Below are 20287 nucleotides of genomic sequence, written 5' to 3'. Positions count from 1 at the left end.
AAGGAAGGAAGGAAGGAAGGAAGGAAGGAAAGAGAGAGAGAAAGAAAGAGAGAAAGAAAGAAAGAGAGAAAGAAAGAAAGAAAGAAAGAAAGAAAGAAAGAAAGAAAGAAAGAAAGAAAGAAAGAAAGAAAGAAAGAAAGAAAGAAAGAAAGAAAGAAAGAAAGAAAGAAAAAGAAAGAAAGAAAGAAAGTCTCATCTTGTGTGAGATCTGCTCTTGTGTGAGTCTGATCTTGTCTGATCTTAGAGTGAATGTAAGGCAACAGGAAAGATATTTTCAGATGTTTTTTCATTAATGATGCATGCCTAAGAGCAGATGTGTGAATCCTAGGTGTTTCCGCAGTTTGTTGAAGACAAACGTGAGCTGAGATTGACAGATCCCCACACTGACAGGCAGCCACAAGGCTACATCGTATCTTGCTGTGGCCTTGATCTTTTGGGTCATTTTCACTGCCAGCCCAAATGCGGTCTCTGGTGCAGCAACTGTATTTGTAACTGTAAAGGCTCGTGGGGTTAGAGTACGGTTTCACAGTTCACCGCAGCTAGCTTCTTCTCCTCAAAAAACAATGACTGAAACAAAACAAACAAACAAACAAACAAAAAAATCACCCCAGAGAAGAAAGACACAGGCAGTGTCCTACCAATCACTGCAGGTGTTGGAGTGCTGTGGGGAACAACCAAAAACCTCATCCAGCAAGGCTGAAACTGGCAAATGACACACCTTGCCGGTGGTGTAACCAAATAGGGCTTAAGGATGCACTGACTGTATCCCCTTTTCCATTGAAAGGAGCTTTTCTTTACAGGGGAAGAGACACAGGAATGTACTGTTTGTGTATTGACATTTTTGAATCACAGTTCCATACAACAGTGTGTTTCCCATGTCTAAATTCCACACCTCCCCACACCCCCCACAGTCATAGACTCTAGCTAATGGAATTTGAAAGGTCACATTCTGGTTAATAAACACAGCTGTTTTGTCCAGTCCACTGACAAACATTTGTACACCGGCTGTGTTCAAATGTAGACCCAAATTCCTGCCTTAGTTTACCTTCCTTTTCATTTTAGTCTGAAGAAACAAGACATTTTGCCTGCCCTGGACCTTTACAAGAACAGAGAGTGTGATGATGAAACCCTATCTTACAGCTTTTGTTACTTCTGTTCTTGCATCAGAATCTGTTTCAAAAGCTGTCTCAAAAAAAAAAAAATTACATAATTAACAGGCTGCTTATTGAATTCAGAACTACCAAAATAATACAAGAAAATTACTTTACCTCCCATTTCCTCCGCAGAAGCAAAATCACATTGGAGAAAAGTTTCCCCAAAGGTGGTTCATTACATGCTTGAGAAGTGGCTGCTAAGACTGAAGAAGTTACTGTTGTAAGAACTTGCAGTGAAATTCAGTAGCATAGACACACTTGACTGCCAGTTATCTGCAGAAAAATCCTTTTCACACTAAGGAGCCAACATAGAGTTTTTAGGCCCAATCGATAGACAAGTATTTTTGCACCATATTTAGCATGGGGGGTTTTATGAGGATATTATGGATACACTATGAATGCACAGTGCCTGCTACTCCTTGTGTGCCTCTCCGTGTAACAAAACTGACTGTAAGCACCCTTTGCTCCCAGCTTTTCCATCAGGCCTTTTCTTTGCATACAGGTAAGATAGAAGGCAAGAAATACATGCAGCCAGAGATATTTCTGCTCTGAAAAAAATCTCTTATCTGCACAGCAAGGCAGGAAGAATAGCCCAGTCATTACAGTGTACTTCCAGTCCGTTGATATTAATTTGCAAATGTGAGACTGGGAACCGTACACACAAGAGCAGGAACAGCTACCACAGAAATTCCTCTCTCACAGTTTCCTTCTGACTCACCCTGTCACCACAACGTGCCTCATCATGTCTGGGCAAGTGCTCTGTTAAGGAGAGTTGGTTACTAAAGACGTTTAAGTATAGCTCAACATGGGAGCCAGGCACTGCAGAGAGCTAGAGGTGGAGAGTGGGGACGGATAAGCCACTTCTGCACAGTGACTTCTGTGTGCAGTGCAACAGCGGAGAGGTCTTCGGTGTGGTCTGGTCTTTCCCTGACACAGGCTGAGTGGTCACATGGAGCCTGCCAAGCTCCTGGCCTTACCATCCTTTCAGCTCAGCTTTTCCCCTTCTACCAGTTATTTCAGTGAATTTTTGTAAAATAATTTCATTTTACATTTATTTCATAACAGCGTGTGTAAATGTAGTCTATTGCTTTCTGTGCAGCTGTTGTGTTGTATTTGTGCACCGATACATGAACAGATATCTTTCATACCTTAACTCAAAATAGCAACTATTTCCAGAGCATCTCATTTTAAGGAGATAGAAAACCCTGATGTTTGCTCTATTTACAGGGTCCGTTCAGGTGGATAGTTAAATGAAACAGTCTTAGGTTCTAGCCAGGAACCAAGACTCCCGATCTTCACATTCAGGAAGAAAACACCCATCCTTAACAGTGACACTTTAACTCCTTAACTTGCCTTCAAGATGTTACACTTTTACCATGACTCAGTAATCAGAACAGAGCCAGCTTCCTCTGTGGTCTCACTGGAAATGCTGAAATGTGAACCATTCCCACCGCCCCAGCGTTGGTCTCACTGCAGTGTGCCCCTACTCCCAAAGTACTCCTCTTGCAGGAAAGAAGGGTGATGAGCTGGAGATGGAGGATGAAGAAGGCTACACCGCTTTAAATTTACGACCCTCAGCTTCAGTTATTACTTCTGGATATTCGAACAGCAACAAATGTTCTACGTTTAAGGCTCCGGCCAGTTGTGTCAGAGTAGGCAGTAAGTACAAATGGAAATTAGCTTTTCTATCTAAATCAGGGCATAACTTGAATTTACACGTTCATGTTGATTGCTTTATAATCCTTCTAAACTTTATAGTATGTTCTTAGATAAATGTTGATAGAAACGACAGAGAGAATAATCGTAATGGAGTCTTGCGTGCTATAGTTTATGATCACATGATATTTTTTCCAAAACTTATCTTTACTCCAATTTTTTTTTCCATTTACTCTAATACGGAAGATAAATTACACCTTTCTATAGATTTTATTTTTTTTTTGGTAGGTCTCATTTATTAAAGCAGGGCATTACAGGGGAGGAAGGCACTAAATCAGAGAGTGAAGGCCTTGGAAATGGAGGCAATTTCCTCAGCTATGGGGAGTAGAAAGGTGCCCTGATTATCAGTCATAATAGCGAATGTAAGCTCTGATAGGAGTATATGTTTTTATGTGTTTACACTCAAAGCTGAGTTAACTAAGGTGATGGATTGTGCCCATGGAAGGCCTGAGACCATAAAATGATGACTTGAGTACTGTTGCTGAGGCTCAGGAATTCACCAGGTGGCTTATGTGTGAAATAAATATCACCGCTGCTATCTTCAGGTTGGGTGGAGAAGACAAAGACTAAATTAACATCATGCTGGTGCTGTTTGGGCTATCCATTGAGAATGACCACTTGACATGGAAGTTGGAGGACAAGCTGCTGAGAAGCAGCAGCCAGAAAACCAAGGACAAAATATAGTGAGTGTGATCTAGAGGCAGAGCTTCCTGGAAAGAAACAGGTTGGCAAGCTCAGAAAACTCTTAAAATAGCCTTTTGATATGCACAGAGAACAGGTAAAGTAGTTAGACTTATGACCAAATTAGGCTGTGAGGGATGTCTATAGTTCACCTTTTCCAATTTTTTTCCTCAAAAGGGCTAGGTCTAAAGTCTGATGAAGTTGCTCAGGGCCTTGTCCACTTGAGTTTTGGAAAATTCCAGGGATGGACATCTCACAGCCTCTCTGGGCACTTGTTCCAGTCCTGAAAGGGAAGAATATTTTTTCCCTCACATCTAATTGGAAGTTTCCCTGATGCAACTTGTGACTGTTGTATTGCGTCCTTTTGCTGTGCCTCTCTGACAAGAGTCTGGCTCCATCTATGAAGCCCTTTTAGGTAGGGGACAACTGAAGTTAGGTCCTCCCTTAGCCTCCTCTTCTCCAGACTAAACAAGCCTACGTCCTTCAGCCTCTCTATAGGTCCCTGACCAACCCTGACCAGCGTTCCTCCGCTGGACTCTCTGCAGTTAGTTGACATCTCTCGTGATCTGGGAAGCTCAACACTGGACACAGTACCCCAGATGTGGCTTCATGACTGTCAAGTAGAGGGGAATAATCACTTCTCTCAACCTGCTGGCTGCAGTCGTGCCAATGCAGCCCAGTGCTGGTCAACTTTTGCTGCCACAAGGGCACACTTCAGTACCCACTTTCAACTTGTCCACCAGGACCCTGAAGCATAGCTGCTTTCTAGTCGGTCAGTCCCCTACCTGTACAGCTGCATGGAGTTGTACTGTTACAGGTGCTGGACTTCACATTTGCCTTTGTTGACCTGTTGCACGTACAGCTCATTTCTAGGATTTTTAGGTCCCTTTATTAAAAGGAAGCCTTACCCTCTGGCATATCAGTCACCATCCAAATGTTCTATCATCTGCAGTCTGTTCAAGTCACCTTAACTGGTGAAGGTTAGGGTCATCTCCCTTAACTACATCTATGTAAGTTTTAGCTGTCAAGTCTATCCGGACTTCTAGGCACCTCTGGAGGGTGTTTCTTCTCACCTAACAGAAGGTTAGTTCCCTGGAGGTGCTTGCTCTGATGTACTGTACTTCAGTAAAAAAAACTTGATGTGTGTAATACTTTTCAAGTAACCTGAGCGCTCTAAAATAAATATGAAAGAGTATTACAGAAAATTGCAGAGCACTCCTACTCAAGGGGAAAAATGCATACACACACACACACACATATATATAAAGAAAAGATTTTAGTCAGGGGATAGTCAGCTGAAAAATTCTGGAGAACTACATTCCTGATTAGACATTGGACCACCATGGAAATTCGGAGAAAGAGCCAGAAGAACGATGAACGATGCACTGTTTAATGTTCAAACATTGCAAACATTTAGAAATACAAACCACAGGTTCTAGAAGCAATTGTCCAAAACTAGTTGGTAGTTTTTCCTTAGCAAGGCGGAGAAGTCTTAGAGATCATTTTATTATTTCCAGGACTGTGGGAACTGCAAAATCCAATCTGTTTGCCTGTCTCCTGAGAAGAAATTTTATTTTAAAACACTAGAATCTCAGTTAATAAATATTCTCAGTGGATAAATAGATATTTTCTCAAAATTACTCCAGGATATTCATGACAGTGATAACAAATACTGCAGTAAGAAAAAAAGAGGCTCTGCAGAAGGTATAAAGGTGAACTGGTATTGTCAGAGAGAAGATAATTCCACCGTGTTGTGAGAAAAGCTGTTGTTTTTGATGCTGAATATGTTTTTTGTTTATCTCAGGAGTCTCTCCCTCATCTTCCGTATGGCGGCCAGTGGCCTTTGCTTTCCTCATGTTGTGCCTGCTGCTGCTGCTGGGGCTGGTAGCCCTGCTGGCCCTGTGTAAGTACTGTAGTGTCTGGACGTGCTGCTGTGGGAGTGAATTCCAGCTGTAAAGCTAATTCTTTTCATCCCCGAAAACTGGCCCTGCTGTCCCTGTTTCCCGCAATAGAAATAGTCCAGCAAGTAAGGAAACAGTGCAGCCCTGCCACAAAGTCCCCCTGCAACTGAGTGTCAGCACAGGTCACTCAAAATTACTAAAATCTGCATTTATAGTTACCTTAAACCTAAGGGTGACACAAATGTAAAACCTAAACCTAACTAACCCTAATGCTAAACTTAAACCTAACTCCAACCCTAACCCCTAATCCTAACCTCTAAATCCTTACCTTAACCCTAACCCCAACTGTAATCTTAAACCTAAACTCTAACCCCAACCCATTTCTTAAATGCTTGGTTTTCACAGATAGAAACTAATCTCGTTAGCCACACCATCTTGATAATGGTGCCCCCCTGTGACTATTGCCGGAATATTTCACGGTTACCGTTCCCTCTTTTTTTGGAGATTGCAGGTTTTTGCACGGACGGCAATGCTGGCATCAAAGCATTGTGACTGGTGCATTTACTCAATGATTACAGCAGATTCTCCATAGAAGCATTTGAATTAACGAAAAAAGATGATGCCGCATTACATTTGGAAGCAGAGACAGAGAGTCCCTGGCTTCTTTTGGAAGGAGGGAAGCAGTTGCAAGTCCCCAGTATGACCACTCAGGGTGCTCCATGGCATCACAGAAATGTTAGCTCAGAGGCGATTGTTCAGATTTCTAGTCTGACACCCACCCCTTCCTCCCCACCATTCAAAGCTGGACCATCACCGACCCCAGATAAACTAATCTGTAGCTTTGTCCAGATGACTGTTGAAAATTTTCAAGGGCAGAGAAGCCCTCACCTTCCCAGGTGACCTTTTCCAGTGCTGCACAACTCCCCTGGTGAAGAAACTGCAGATGATGTACACACGATGGTGGATGTATAAATGAAGTAGACAAAAATTAAAGGAATGCCAAAAGCTACAAATTAAAGATAAATTTTTTAAAAACAATCTTTGATAAGCACTTTCATACCCTTTAGTTTTTCAGGTTTCCAAGGATCCTGAGGAAGGAAAGAAGCTGCAGGAAATGAGGGAAGCATTGTGTTTGGAAGGGAAGGAGAAAAATGGTAAATGTGGTTGTTATGTAAATAGGCACAAAGCACCTTCTTTTCAGAGCTTGTTGAGTGAGAGACTATAAAATCAGAGGGAAAAGATCTGATCAGTTAGTGCCTGGGTTTAACTGTGATAGTATTTGAGTTGTGGATAGATGTACGCTAATGGGCAAAACAACTTGTCTCTCGCCCCTCAAGAGCTCAGCTGATTCATGGCTACCATTAATCTCTTCTCAGTCAAGCCAGTAGCCAAAGCCCCTGTGTTTCTCGCACGTCTGCATAATACTTTCTCTGATTTCTAGGAACAACATGTGCTATCTGCCCAGCAAGCTGGCTGAAGAGTGGAGCTGACAGCTGCTTCTACATTTCAAAGGAGAAGAAAACATGGAAGGAAAGCCAGGAGTTCTGTTCCTCAAGAAACTCCACTCTTCTTGTGCTAAAAGACACAGTAAAGATGGTACGGTCTTAACCTCATACATTCCTTTATGTCACATGTTTTAACTTCTAGTAATCTTGTAGGCAGAAAAGAGTTTGGTCCTTTACAGTGCATGTATTTAATTTTCTCTGGCTCAAGTAGCCTTCCTGCAAGTCACAAGATTGTCACGACTTGCAACAGTTTCTAGATCGTGTGCTGTGAGAAATTGTGAAACTATATATATTATGAGAAATAGAATAGGCCATTGTATAAAATAGCTTAACTAGCTAATGCTTAGGTTTTCACAAAGGCAATAAATTGCATATTGTGCCATGGAGGAGAGACCCACCACACAGAATGCACGTTTCCATTATCGCTTTCCACAAGTATTATTGATGGCTCCCAGCATCAAACCCACATCAATGTGATATCTAGAGAGCGGCCAATTCACCACGGTACTGTCATTTGCACGCTGCAGTGCAAAGTGACTATAAAAAGTTGTTTTCTGACCTTGTGTCATACCCTCACAGAGTGGTGTTCATGACGTTACAAAGGCTAGACAGCAAAGGATTATATTATGACAACTGAAGAACTTTTAGGGAATTAATAATTTTAAGTAGTCTTACTAATTGATAATGTGCTGTTAAGACTATACTTTGCCCAGGGGTGTTCTCTTTGACCTCCAAATAATGCCTCAGCAAGGCACATGTGTTCTGGGTCTTGTCTGTCAGCCATATGCGAAGGCCTCAGACAGGCTGGAGAATCTCAGAAGGTGCTAGAGGCCTGTATTTAGGGAACAGGCTACTAGCCCCCCCACTGTGTGAGATGAATCACTTCTCAGGCTCCATTGGATCTGTTGGCCAGATCTCTGCTGGCTCTAATTGGGGCTTAAACGGTGCTCCCATATTTATATCTGAACCGCAGATATCTAAAGGCAGTGCAGATACCTAAAGGCAGAACAGATAAAGCTGCCTTTTTTTTCTTTTTCTTTAAAAAAAGCAGTGGTTTTACAGATCCAGGGTACATTTGTCTTGTGGCAATTCAATAAACAACAGTATTTGAATGATCCTATAATCAGAGCAGTCAGCACTGCTTCATGGAAAACAAGCATGGACAACATGTTACTCTCCTATTGAGTAAGAGCTATTTCCTTTGGTTGGAGAACTTTCACAGATGGAAGATATAGAAACTTGGATCTTATTTTTGAAATATTGTTGTGATGATTTTCCCATACCTACAGGTTTCTCTGCCACGGGATTCACAGCTTTACTGGGTTGGATTATCATATATACCTGAAAGGAGTGGCTGGTACTGGGAGGATGGAACAGCTTTTTCAAAAGAAGTGACAAAATGGTAAGCCTTCATAACTTAGGACCAGTGTGGTTCTATCTGATGGGCCCCAGTAAATTATATGAAACTCGTGGTTCTGTTTTCCCATGTTTGTCACATGTGCAATGATGAAGGAGCGTGGATATCATAGTATCTGTTATGGAGCTCTGAATTTGTGTCCTGTTTAAGGAACAACGGATGGCAAAGTACAGCTCAATCACATGCATCAGACTCAAAAGGACCACCTAGCACAAATAAAATAGCTCCAAGGGGGAAAATAATTCTACATTCCAGTGGCAAATCAGTATGATTATAAATGGTTCAAATACAGATCACGTGATGTCATTGGGACATCATTAAGCCATATCTTTTAATTTCCTAGGGTCGTGTTATATGACAACACCTTCTGTGCCTCCGTATATGGACAGATTATTTACGCCAGCCAATCCTGCTCAACAAAGCAATTCTGGATCTGTGAGAAAGCGGCTGTTCATTTCACCTGAAGAAGCACTGCAAGAAGGGATGTGGGATCTGCCACTGTGAGATACCAACTTTAGAAACTGGAAGTTTTAAATATATTTTGTTTGTTTGTTTGTTTATCATGCAGTTTTCTCAGAATGGTGATTCAAATGGGCAGGTCATTAGAGACTAAATCTTCCTCTTTGCCTGCATTTTCCCTCCCAGGCTCACAAAAGAGAAAAAGAAAAAAAAGCCCCACAAAGCTAAAAACTACAGGCCTATAAGCAACTTGAAAGAATTAGCTACACTCAAGCAATGATTCTTGTGTAATTCTGTAGGTTGACAGCCACATATTCTTGTAGATCTCTATATTCGATGGACTCGATGATCTCAAAGGTCCTTTCCAACCATGAAGATTCTATGATTCCATATTTCTTGAACTTTAGTCAGCATTTTATACTAACACCTGCCAGTCATAAACCATTCCAACTGCATCCCTGATGATTTTACTGACTGAATTACTTACTGTACACGCTAACTACTCTCCACCCACAATCCTCTTCTAGATCAGTTTGCCTAGGCATGCCTTCTTCCCTAAATCTGTTCTTCCAGCTGTTCCCCCGTTTGAGGTATGGGGATACAGAAAGAACACAAGGCTCTATTCATCCATGAAATTCTTTTCACATATGCATTAATATTTATAGGAAAAAAAGGACATTTTTTTAGAAGACTACAGGGAATGCCTGGGAGCAGTCTCTGTTAAAAGTAGAGTCAAATGTCATGGCTGGATTAAGACATTACCTGAATAACTTCAGTGCTACCATAACATTAATTGCTATGCAAATAGCACGGAGGATAATAATTATGTGTTCCATTCAGAGCTACACTCAATTGGTACGTAAACTGATGCAGAATCCATTGCCACAAATCTTACCTGAGCTCTTGTATTACATCCACACTGTTTGGGATCTCTGGAGCCCAAGGTACACTCTATGCATCATGTGTTATTAAAGCACTTGTCATACTTGAAAGAAAATGATGCCTCCGCTTCTCTGGGTGGAGTTTCATTGCATGAGTTCTTTGAAGTTCTGTATGTCAGCATCTGTTTTGTATTACATATGCACATATTCCTTGCACATATGTACCTTGTATCTATGTGTATAGTATTTGGACACTTTCCTTAAAATAAATGAAAAAATAATAATATGTCTTTAATATTTCCTTGGAAAATATTCTTAAAGATTGAAGCAGTTCCTTGTTAAAAACTGAAATGCTTTTCCCAACATGCCAAAAGGTATTTGTGAACTGAATAAATTCACTACACTCAGTACCTGGACACAAGTACCAGTTGAACTATTTAGAATTCTTACTATTGCGGTAGTGTCCTGGTTTGAGGTAAACAGAACCAACTTTCTGTTCAGTAATTTTACTTCTTAGCTAGGCCTCTTCTAACTCTCTGAAATTAACAGCATATTGTGCAGAAAACTGTTTGTTCTCAGAGTGATAAGAACAATGTTTATAGTTCATGCCAAGGAATGGTACACAGATGTAAGAGACGGCCTGTAAATTCCCTGGCGAGGGGCAGAAGGCCCCCTGAGCCTTCAATGGAAGGCCTCAAACACTTGCAAGGAAATAAATAATGCAGGCCTGACATTCAAAGAGCTGATAAGGCTCACAGGCCTGGAAAAGAAGGGGGAGGAATGTCTTGTGAAGACAAGATGGTTCTGCCAGTTGTGCGGTGAGCTTCCTAGTTCTCAGCTCTTGGGGCCATTGTGTCCGATGAGTGACCTTTGCTTCATTATCTGCGAAATGCATATGAAAGTGCACACCCCTGCATATGCTAATGAAGATTATAGAGATCATGCTAAACATGTATGACTATGGCACTCGTCTCTCCACCCAAATCATGCTATGCGTCACCTGGGAGAAGGGGGAAACCTGCAATGAGACTGTCCTTGGCAAGGGGGGTGGACCATGCTAATTCAGCAAACATAAAAGGGGAAAATAAGTGCCCCCAGGGAGAAACAAAGAAGATCTTGCCTGGGAAGATTTTTCCCAAGAAGAAGATCGAGCCTGGGAAGATTTTTCCCAAGAAAGTAGACCGTACCTGGGAAGATTTTCCAAGAAAGAAGATTATGCCTGGGAAGATTCCCTGAAAAAGATGCTGGAAACAGGACTGCTGATCTCTTTATCTCTGTCTTTTTCTCTATCTTTTCCATTCTCTATCCCTTGTTTTCTCTTTTCTCTTAGAGTTGTTAAGTAATGGTTAGAGTTGTTAAGTAATGACCTTAAGTACAACCTTAAGCACCGCTTGCCATAAGTTGTCCTATACCTGTTGTTAAGTAACACAATGCATACCTCACCATTTGCCATAATTTGTTATATACCTAACCAATTATCATGGACTTGTTAAGACCTATACTAATCATTTTGGAAAGCTAATAAATGTTTGTAACACGGACCTTGAGATTTATCTCACCTTAGTCCACGCTGTGGGGGATTCATGAATCTGAAGTCAGTTACTCCCTCTGTTTCCTGAGAGTGGGACGTGACAGCAGAGAGGCTCTTGCATATACTTACTGCTACAACAACCAACGTCAGCTAATTTCATTACTTGTCCCATTTGAGGGTCACAAACCAAAAAGCGTAGAGGGGTCACACCTGTGGAGAGGAGCGGACAGGACAGGCGACCCAAAACTGACCAACAGGGTATTCCATCCCGTCTGCCCCATGCTCAGTAAAAGCTAACGGATCAAAGGGTCAGCTCTCTTCAGAAATCCTGTCTGTTCATCTGCCTTTGATCCCCATCTGTGCGTTTCTGACTCCCACTCTGGAATCCAGTTCCCACTGAGTCCAGCCTGGGACTTCCCCAGTGCCTGCTGGTGCTGTCATCCTGGGAGCTCAATACGGTTTTGTATATACTGTGTCTATTTCATTGTTTTCTTTTTATTTGATTATTAATATTTCATTAAAGTTGTTTAGTTCCTTCTAAACTCTTAGATCTCTTTAGCACTTGTCCTTCTCTCTGCGTGCGAGAAGTGGTGGGAGAGCATCTGTTGGCAGCCATTGGCCAATTCGGCCAAAACCACAACCAGTAGGAAGTGCAAGGTACAATGCAAGGAAGGTACAGTGTTTCATCTGTTTCAACCCATTCAATTTGAAAAAAATAATTCACAGCAGGCATGTAAGCTGCCACACTTTACCGCTTATTCTTCCCATAAATTAACTCTTTATTTTTTTCCTAGCAATCTGCTATACACCTTTGTTTGGTGGCTGCATTGTGAAAACTTCCTGAAAGTGAAAATTTCCTGCGCACTGTCTGGTGTGACTTTTTAGAGAGCATTCACTATTACTGCAGGAAGGTCAGGTCAGTGGTGATAGCTTCCAGGGTACATTTCTAATCTCTATGGCTGCATGATCTTTATAAACTCTTTCCATATCTTCATATAGTAAACTCCATTTGGCCCCGGCAGCTTGGAAAGGGCTTTTCCCCTGTTAACGGCAGTGAAATGCAAGTGAAAGACAGTGAAATGGGAGGAGCCATGGGAGGAGCTTCTGGATAGGAAAAAGCAGAGTTCGTGAATGTCTGGAAGGCAGTTTCAGAAATTAAAGAGTTGAACCAAACACCCCGGCCGTGCAGTACCTCTTAACATCCCCCACTACGTTCTCTGCTCCAGGCCCTGCACCAAGTGCATCCTCTCTTGTTCCCCGTGGCCTCCATCATCCTTGCCATGAGCACGCCCACCGCCCTGGAGGGGGTTCTGACTTGCCAGTAAATGCCAGTGCTCACAGGCTGAAACGCACTGTCAGCAAGACACTAAATAATATGATGCCAGCCTGTGTTCACAGATGCTGTCTGTAGAAAGCAACAAAGTAAAATACCCTTTCCCCGTGAAGGTCAGCCAATTTACTAAAGAATCTGGTGCTCATCTGTTCCTGGATCTTCCTTCTCAGTTTGTTCTTTCTGTTTCAAATCAGACTCTTAAAAAATTTAACCATTATAACACCTCTCACTGATATGCTTTTAAATCACTAACAGGTGACTAAAAGGCTAGAAGAAAGTGCCCAGGAGCACAGCTACAATGACAGACATGGGACCAGGTCTTTATCAGCAAGTGCTCCTTTGGCGCCCTCTATCTTGTCCCCATATTCATGCTTACGGACTGCTTTACCAGGGCTGATTAAAACACTACTAGAGGCAACTAACAGAAACTGTAGTATGGGAAATCCCTGTTAGACACAAGGAGAACATTCTTCACAGTGGGGGTGGCCAAACACAGGAATAGGTATCCAGAGAGGCTGGGAGATCTCCATCCTTGGAGACTGTGTGAACTTGACTGGACAAGCCCTTGGGCAACTTCATTAGAGCTCAAAGCTGCCCTAGCTGTGAATAGGAGGTTGAACCACATGACTTACAGAGGTTCCTTTCAAACAACAGCACTTAAGACATAAGTCTGAAGACACCATGGTTCTGCCATGCATCTTTTCCTGGAGGTGCCCGCACTCCTTGACACAGGTCTCAGTCTGGCTCATGCATCTCTAATGACAGGTTTGCAGTTACACAATCTCATTATCACCCTACAGACTCACATCTCTCTAAGCCTGCCTGGTCCTTCCCACAGTATCTTCTGTCCCTAACAGGATCTCTCAACTCATATAATTTTGTCCATGGAACATGGTCCTTCACTCTATCCCTGCCTTCACTTCGTCAGTTTTTGTATTTGTTTTGCATTAAATTAAGTAAGGCTCTACTCATCTGAAACATCTGAGGCATCGGGTGAGGTGCCAACCTTTCAGAATCTCCTCTCTTGATGTTGTGACTTTAATACATCCTATGTTCTCCTGGTAGGGAAACTTCAGGGGGAAAAGGGAAGAGTGCACAGAACTGTGCAGAAGGGCCAGGAAGGTGTCAGCCAAGCTTTGCAAAAAGAAAAAGGGGCTCCTACTTTAGTTGGGTGGTGCAGAGATTTTGAGTTACTACAGAAAGTATTATCCAGCCTGTTTCTCACTTTCTAAATTTGTCTCTCCAAACTACAAGAAAGGGGAACAGGTGCTATTTTAGGTGCTCTACTATTGTTCCCTTGGGCATTCTCCCCTAAAAATCATAGTGAGTCTTCCCTTCGTACTCATAGATGACAAAGTCATGGAAAGATTCAATTTGGAAGGGACCTCTGAAGTCCATCTGTTCCAAGCTCCTGCTCAGTAGGTCTAATTTCAAAGCTAGATCAGATTGGTCCAGTCCCCGTCTACCCAAGTTCAGAAAATCTCCAAAGATGGAGATGACACCCTCTCTGGGCACCTCTTCCAATGTTTGACCACCCTACCTGTAACTTATGACCATTACTTCTTGTCCTTTCACTGCATACCTCTAAGAGTCTGGCTCCATCTTCTCCACAGCCCCTTTATGCAGTGAGAGACTGCAATTGGATTCTCCTTAGCTTTGTCCAGCTGCATATTCAGAAAAAAAAAGAGAATCATCGCCTCCTTCAGCCTGCTAGCTACACTCTCGCTACATCACTCCAGTATGTGGTTAGCCTTTGCCACAAGGGCTCACTTCTCTTATTTATTAAATCCTGCCTGTGCCTTTTTTCCCCAACTCTGATTTCCCACTTCTACCACTGAGAACGTGACATTAGACTCTGGACAGCACTTCTGCCTCCTCCTTGTGATTAAATAGCTTCAGCAGCTATTTGCAGCTGTGAACTTTTCTCTCAATTGAATGCGGATACCTAGATTTTTAACCCTTAACACTGAACAATGAAAAAGACACAGAGATGAAGTTAGTCTGCCTCTGAGATGAATCAAAGGTGTTTGTTCTGTTTTAAAATGTGGAAAGTTCAAAGAGGATGAAAGTCATGGGAAGGTTAAATGGAGAAGAAGGGAGCTACCAGGCCATACATTCACTGGGACTCGTGTCATCCCTATGTGTCTCAGACCCAGGCTGAAATATGATGGGTGGGAAGAGAGGAATTCTTCCCCCGAGGGGGGAAAGGGAGGAGTCACACATAAATTTGAATATGAATATCTTGCCTTAGGGCATTTGAAGTGTGACTCATTCTCCCATCCCCTCCCTCTTTCTGCTTTTCTTTTTGCTTCCCCTTCACAAATCATTGTCTGTCTTCTGAACCACGAATGAGTTCTCACATAATGCATACAAATACAGAGGAAGAGGATGGATACTCTCATTTAAATCACCTGCCACAGCATCCATCCAGACACTACATGTCCTTGAACATCAACCGAGGTATGACTGACACTTGCTCGTTGAACTTTCTGCACTATAGTAGATAACGACAATAGGAACAGTGTCTCTTGTCCAGCTCACTAAATCAGAAAAATATGTATTTATAGGTTTAATGTTTATTTCTATGCAATATTTGTATTGTTTTGCCTAAAAAAACCCACCATGCATAAATGTGAAAATGCAGAGTGGAACTGCTGCCATTACTTGCCCTAAATTTCTGTAGGAAAAGACTTCAGGATCAAGCTCTGTAATGTAGGAATCAGCTTTAATGTGGTTAGTTTTAATTATTGTTTATTTATTATTACAGGAAATGGCTATAGAGACAGGACAGTCTGACTTTAATAGGAAAAAAACTTTCCTGTTTTGCCCTCTGGACCTCAATTTTTCAGAAAATGCTTACAATGCAGCCTTTAAGGTCAGATGGGATGAGGCAGCACCGGGCCTGAATGCACAGGTCATGTCATTTCCCTTCTTCAAATCCCATAGCTTCGCTTGGGATAAACCATGTACTTCAAGAGGGCATCCAGTCTTGAGTTAAATATTCTCCATATGAAAGGTCCACCGTACTGCAATGCCGTGACCGTTTGGTGATGGTAACTCTCAGGAACTCTTGAATCCAGAGAAACCTCAGCGGATATTTTGGACTCCAGAGGTTTCCTCAGGCAGGCTTCAGCCCGGAGCTGGCACGCCACCTGAGCACTGTGTGCCGCAAGAGCAGGAAGGATTTGTGCAAAGTGTAAGATGGTATGCAAACACTTCCTTACTCTGCTCTGACAGAGCAGAGTAATACAGCCCTGACAAAGGAGAGCAGGAGCACCACCTACTTCTAAGTCAAAGGATCACTACGATGTTTCACAGTTTCATCATTTGCCAAAAACAAGGAATCCCCAACCTGTTCTGTTTAATCCATGTCCAGTGACTCATTTCAAACAGACCTCTTTAACAGAGGCACTGCATCAGTTTGCATTTGGGTTGATCCTTAAAATATAATACAACCTGGAAGGGGAAAACTTTAGACAGTCACCTGATGGTGGGGTGGAGGGTTGGGAGTGCTGCTGAACAGGGTGTCTGCCCTCAGATAAATTGTTGGTTTCTCCCAGGGCGCTCTCTTCCCTTTGCTGTATGGTGGCCAGCTATCTTCACTTTGTTTGCCCTGTGCCTGGCCCTCACCGTAGGAATGATAGTCCTAGGTAAGTGCTGAAGCATACTGTGTTCCTTTGAATATTCATATTGATGCCTTGGAAACAACTGCACTGAAAAAAGGTGGCAGACTGACTGCAACAAGAATGGTTGTAGCTCATCCTCCCCACGTATACTGTTCTCTCCCCTCCTCCTAATTGCCTGCGATGAACACTCTCTGGCTTGGTGCACATAAGGCTTTGCAGGAAGCATTTTTTTTTAAATCTGGACCTGGGCTCAGAGTAAGGATGTAGAAGCCAAGATGATATATTCTGGACAGAGTGGAAGGAATGGATTCTGGCCTTATCCATCTATTACTCATTTATTTGCTAATTTGAAATCAGTTATAAAATTCTAATGTTGACTTTCATAAAACAGTTTGTTGTTTCCCTTCTTCTCTTCTACAGTTGCTTGAGTTTCTCCACTCGACTGGAATAGCAGCTCTTGTCTCCTTCCTTTGATAAACCTTTCGTGTTTGTAGACGAACATTTCATGTTTGTAGACTACTGTCTTAAATTAGTTCATACTAGTATGTTAAAAATGGACGTACTTCTAGCACTCAGTTTCATGAGGAAATCTCACTTTTTCTGTTTGTTTTACTCAGTCATCCCAGTTTACCTGAGATGTGCAAGAGAACTGAAGACTCTCATATTATCTTCTATCATGTGTGACATGACTGTACTTATACTTTATATGCCAGAGCCTGGACATAGTCATTCTGAGCCGTTGCCACCAAAAGCCAGCATCTAAATGCTGTTGAGGAAGAGATATTAAAAAAAAAACCCTCCCCACTTTCTTCAGAGAAATTTTACTAGCCTTTAAGAATAAAGAGGATTTTCAACCTGAAGTATGTTTAGAATTTTAGGTTTTTTCAAACTTCCTTTTTTTCCAAAACTTCCTTTAAGATCAATGTGATTAGTTCAAGATAGCCCTTCCAAAGCATATTTTTTTTGCTTTATTTTAGTCTTTTATTAGGTTACCAAGTGGCCTGCAATGGCACTGTAAGGAAACTGCATTTAAAATTTGGAAATCTCTTTATCCATCAATTTCTCATCTGCTCATCTCCTCACAGTATGTGACACTAGCATCAGAGTTGCATGTGAGCACACTGTTGCAAAAAGTTAATTTGCAATATATGATGAAGCACGTTATCATGCAGTAGCATTGCCACAGCATTTTTGTCTCATGAAGAATGTCTTTATAAACTCCAGGTCTCAGAGGTTCTAAGGCACCTGCAGGACACGACGAAAACTTGCAAGGCCTAAAGCAGAGATTGTGCTTGATGAGTGACGCAAACAGTAAGAACAATAGTAAGTAGAACTACTGCTCACACAGCATGAAATCTACGTGTTAAGCCTTATATCAGACTAAACAAGGGTGTTATATGCTGTATCAGATTAAATACTGAGTTTTTTAAAAAAAAAATGAATGCGTGTAGGTGTGACCCATAAAGTGCCTTATGCATTTCAGCTCTGCATAACTTTGACTTTCCAGGCCTATGGATGCAGACTCCTCTACTTTTCCTTTGTCTGTTTATAAGGGACTGATGGGTTCTTTCTGTTCTAGAACCCGCATGTTCACTGTGCCCTGTAAACTGGAAATGGGTTGGAGGCGACACCTGTTTCTACTTGTCAGAAAAGGAGGCCACATGGCAGGAAAGTGAAGACTTCTGCTTCTCCCAGAACGCCACCCTTCTTACGCTGAAAAGCAAAAGCAAGCTGGTATGGTTCCAATCTTATTGGCATTTCATTGCATTGGTATCAACTATTCAAAACTCCTCACCAGCCAGTGAGGAGTCCCAGGTACCTCTTGATGTTACATAGTAATAGAGGTACTGTCGCCAAGGTCTGAGGCAATGCAGACTGCAGAATGTTCAACCACAAATGTGTAATGATGAGGTAGTTAGCAACACAGGACATTATTCAGCCAAAGAGGGGACATGAATGTCACGGATCCTGTGAAAGTTATAAGCAGTGAGTCCTTCATTCAGGAAATCTCTTGGAGTACTCTGAGAGGTATGGCTCTAAAAAGAATTGTTGCCTCGGTCTTACATTTAGTAGAGATTCCAGGCACAAAATATTCCTGTTTGTATGCCGAATAGAGATGTTGTCTCTTGAAAACTCTTATGAGGGCCTGATGAGGAGTTCAGAGAACCACTGTCAAATTACCTCCTTTGGTTCTTTCTTGATCACCTCCTCTCAGCAGTTTTTGTTTAGGTGCAGCAAAAAACCAAATACCCACAAGCTCCTTGGTGATAAAGGTTTTGCATTTTTATAGATTAGCATATCTCAAATATCACGAAAACAATCTTACTGGATTGGATTATCATATGGAGTTGATGGCTGGTCTTGGACAGATGGTACAAAACTTTCTACAAAAAGAATGGACTGGTAAGTTTTCTGAACTTAAATAGTTGGTGGTTTTTAACCTCTTCTTGCACAATATCCTCCCTGCACACTGAAGGAAGAAGAAACCAAAATCCCATTAATGGCAAAGCTTCAAGGCAGAATACAGCCACAGATATATTTGGAGTTGAAAAACTCTTTTAAGTGTGACGTCTCTGAAATAGAGAAAGAGTTTCGGAATATTGGAAGTGTGAGCAGGAGAAGGACTCAACAAACCAGTGCAACCAGTGACTGCTCTCACTGTTTAAACCCTTTCATTTTATGAAACATCCCATGACTCTACAGGAAGCAACCCACACTTCCTTCAAGACAGACGACCTCCTGAAAAGCCTGCCTGCATCAGCCTCTTCTATTCAGCAACAATTATCCCAAATTCTCTTCTCTTTGCCATGAACATTTTGAAACCTTTATTACACAAAAATGGTCAACATTAGGTGGACAGAACCTGTTTACTTTTTCTGTAAAATCTCATCAGTGTATTTCTAACCATGGGGAAAACATTGTATTCCCATTCTGTTCTGTGTGAAGTGATCAATGTATGCAGTAGTACCAGAGTCCTTTTCAGGGTCTGGAGAACCTTCTATGAGGGAAGATTCTCCAGCACCTCCATGGAAACATGTGCTCATTTCATCTTGCAAACTGTCACACTTACCATGGCTGGGGGACATCAGGCAGAATGATCTGGCTTCTGCTCAGGCAGACCACTGCCTTTCAGTTTCCAGACCCAAATTACCACTACATAAATCAATGGTTGGAGTGACATAATCACTTGCAAGGAACTAGTACTACCTTGTGTTTCGATGGTGCGCCATATACAAGCTTTCTTTTTTACATCTTTGAGCTGAAGGCAGGTGGGAGAATGATCCTTCGGACTTGAATTATATGAGCTGTTATGTTCTTCAATATTTTGTATAACCCTTTATAAACCTTAAAATGACTAAGTAACTTTTGCAATAATGTATGATTGGCCAAAAGGGCTTTATGTTTGGTTAGTTGTTTTTTTTTTAATTTGTACATGAAATTTCTTACCAAGATGGTGTGTTTTTCTTTCTAGGATTGATTTATCCTCTGAGCAAAACTGTGCATACCTGTTCTATCGTAAGTCAAGAGTTTACAGTGAGAACTGTAATGAGAAATATCCCTGGATCTGTGAGATGGCAGCAGTCCAGCTGATCTAAAAAGGTTATCAGCAGAAAAACAACTGGAAGAGTATGAAGAAGATTTTCATGTTCATATTTTTCAAAAAAGGGGTGTAAAATAATGTTTAATACAAATTCAGGGCAGAGTCCATCCTTTCCTGCTGGTGTATTCACACAAAACAAAAATGACAAAGAGACAGAAAGCCTTTGCAGATAACAAGACCCAGCAGTAATAAATATCATGAACCAGAGATGAGTTATTAGTCTCATTGTTTGAGTCCAGAAACCTCTACCTTAACAATGCTGACAATCTTAAGCATCACGTAGAGACAAAGAAATCAGAATTGTAAAGGCCCATGGGACCACTGTCACTCTGATTGGAATTTCATGTATATCCATTTCTATCAAGGATCTCTCTCTAGTCCATTTGACCTTACTCAGATGATGAGTTTTCTCCCACTTCTATTTGTAAAGATGTGTTAACCTCCAATAACTCTTAACTATTTCCAGCCCTCTCTTCAGCACA

The 20287-nt window shown here is 41.7% G+C and overlaps 2 protein-coding genes across 2 annotated transcripts; both read left to right on the top strand.

Moving 5' to 3' along the window:
- Positions 1–2547: 2547 nt before the first annotated feature.
- LOC128904138 (natural killer cells antigen CD94-like) lies at positions 2548–11221 on the top strand. Its single transcript, XM_054188056.1, has 6 exons — positions 2548–2813; positions 5356–5454; positions 6520–6606; positions 6894–7048; positions 8247–8359; positions 8718–11221. Exons 1-6 carry the CDS (start codon positions 2687–2689, stop codon positions 8836–8838), a joined length of 702 nt encoding a protein of 233 aa, XP_054044031.1. The 5' UTR covers positions 2548–2686; the 3' UTR covers positions 8839–11221.
- Positions 11222–14921: 3700 nt separating this feature from the next.
- On the top strand, positions 14922–19822 carry LOC128903035 (C-type lectin domain family 1 member A-like). The gene is made up of 6 exons (XM_054186915.1): positions 14922–15038; positions 16139–16228; positions 17429–17527; positions 17784–17938; positions 18495–18607; positions 19677–19822. Exons 1-6 carry the CDS (start codon positions 14927–14929, stop codon positions 19798–19800), a joined length of 693 nt encoding a protein of 230 aa, XP_054042890.1. The 5' UTR covers positions 14922–14926; the 3' UTR covers positions 19801–19822.
- The last annotated feature ends 465 nt before the right edge of the window (positions 19823–20287 follow it).

Source organism: Rissa tridactyla, chromosome 1 (genome assembly GCF_028500815.1).
Source record: "Rissa tridactyla isolate bRisTri1 chromosome 1, bRisTri1.patW.cur.20221130, whole genome shotgun sequence".
NCBI lineage: Eukaryota > Metazoa > Chordata > Aves > Charadriiformes > Laridae > Rissa > Rissa tridactyla.
Note: the sequence above shows the minus strand (reverse complement) of the source record. Positions and strands in the feature narration are given on the sequence as shown.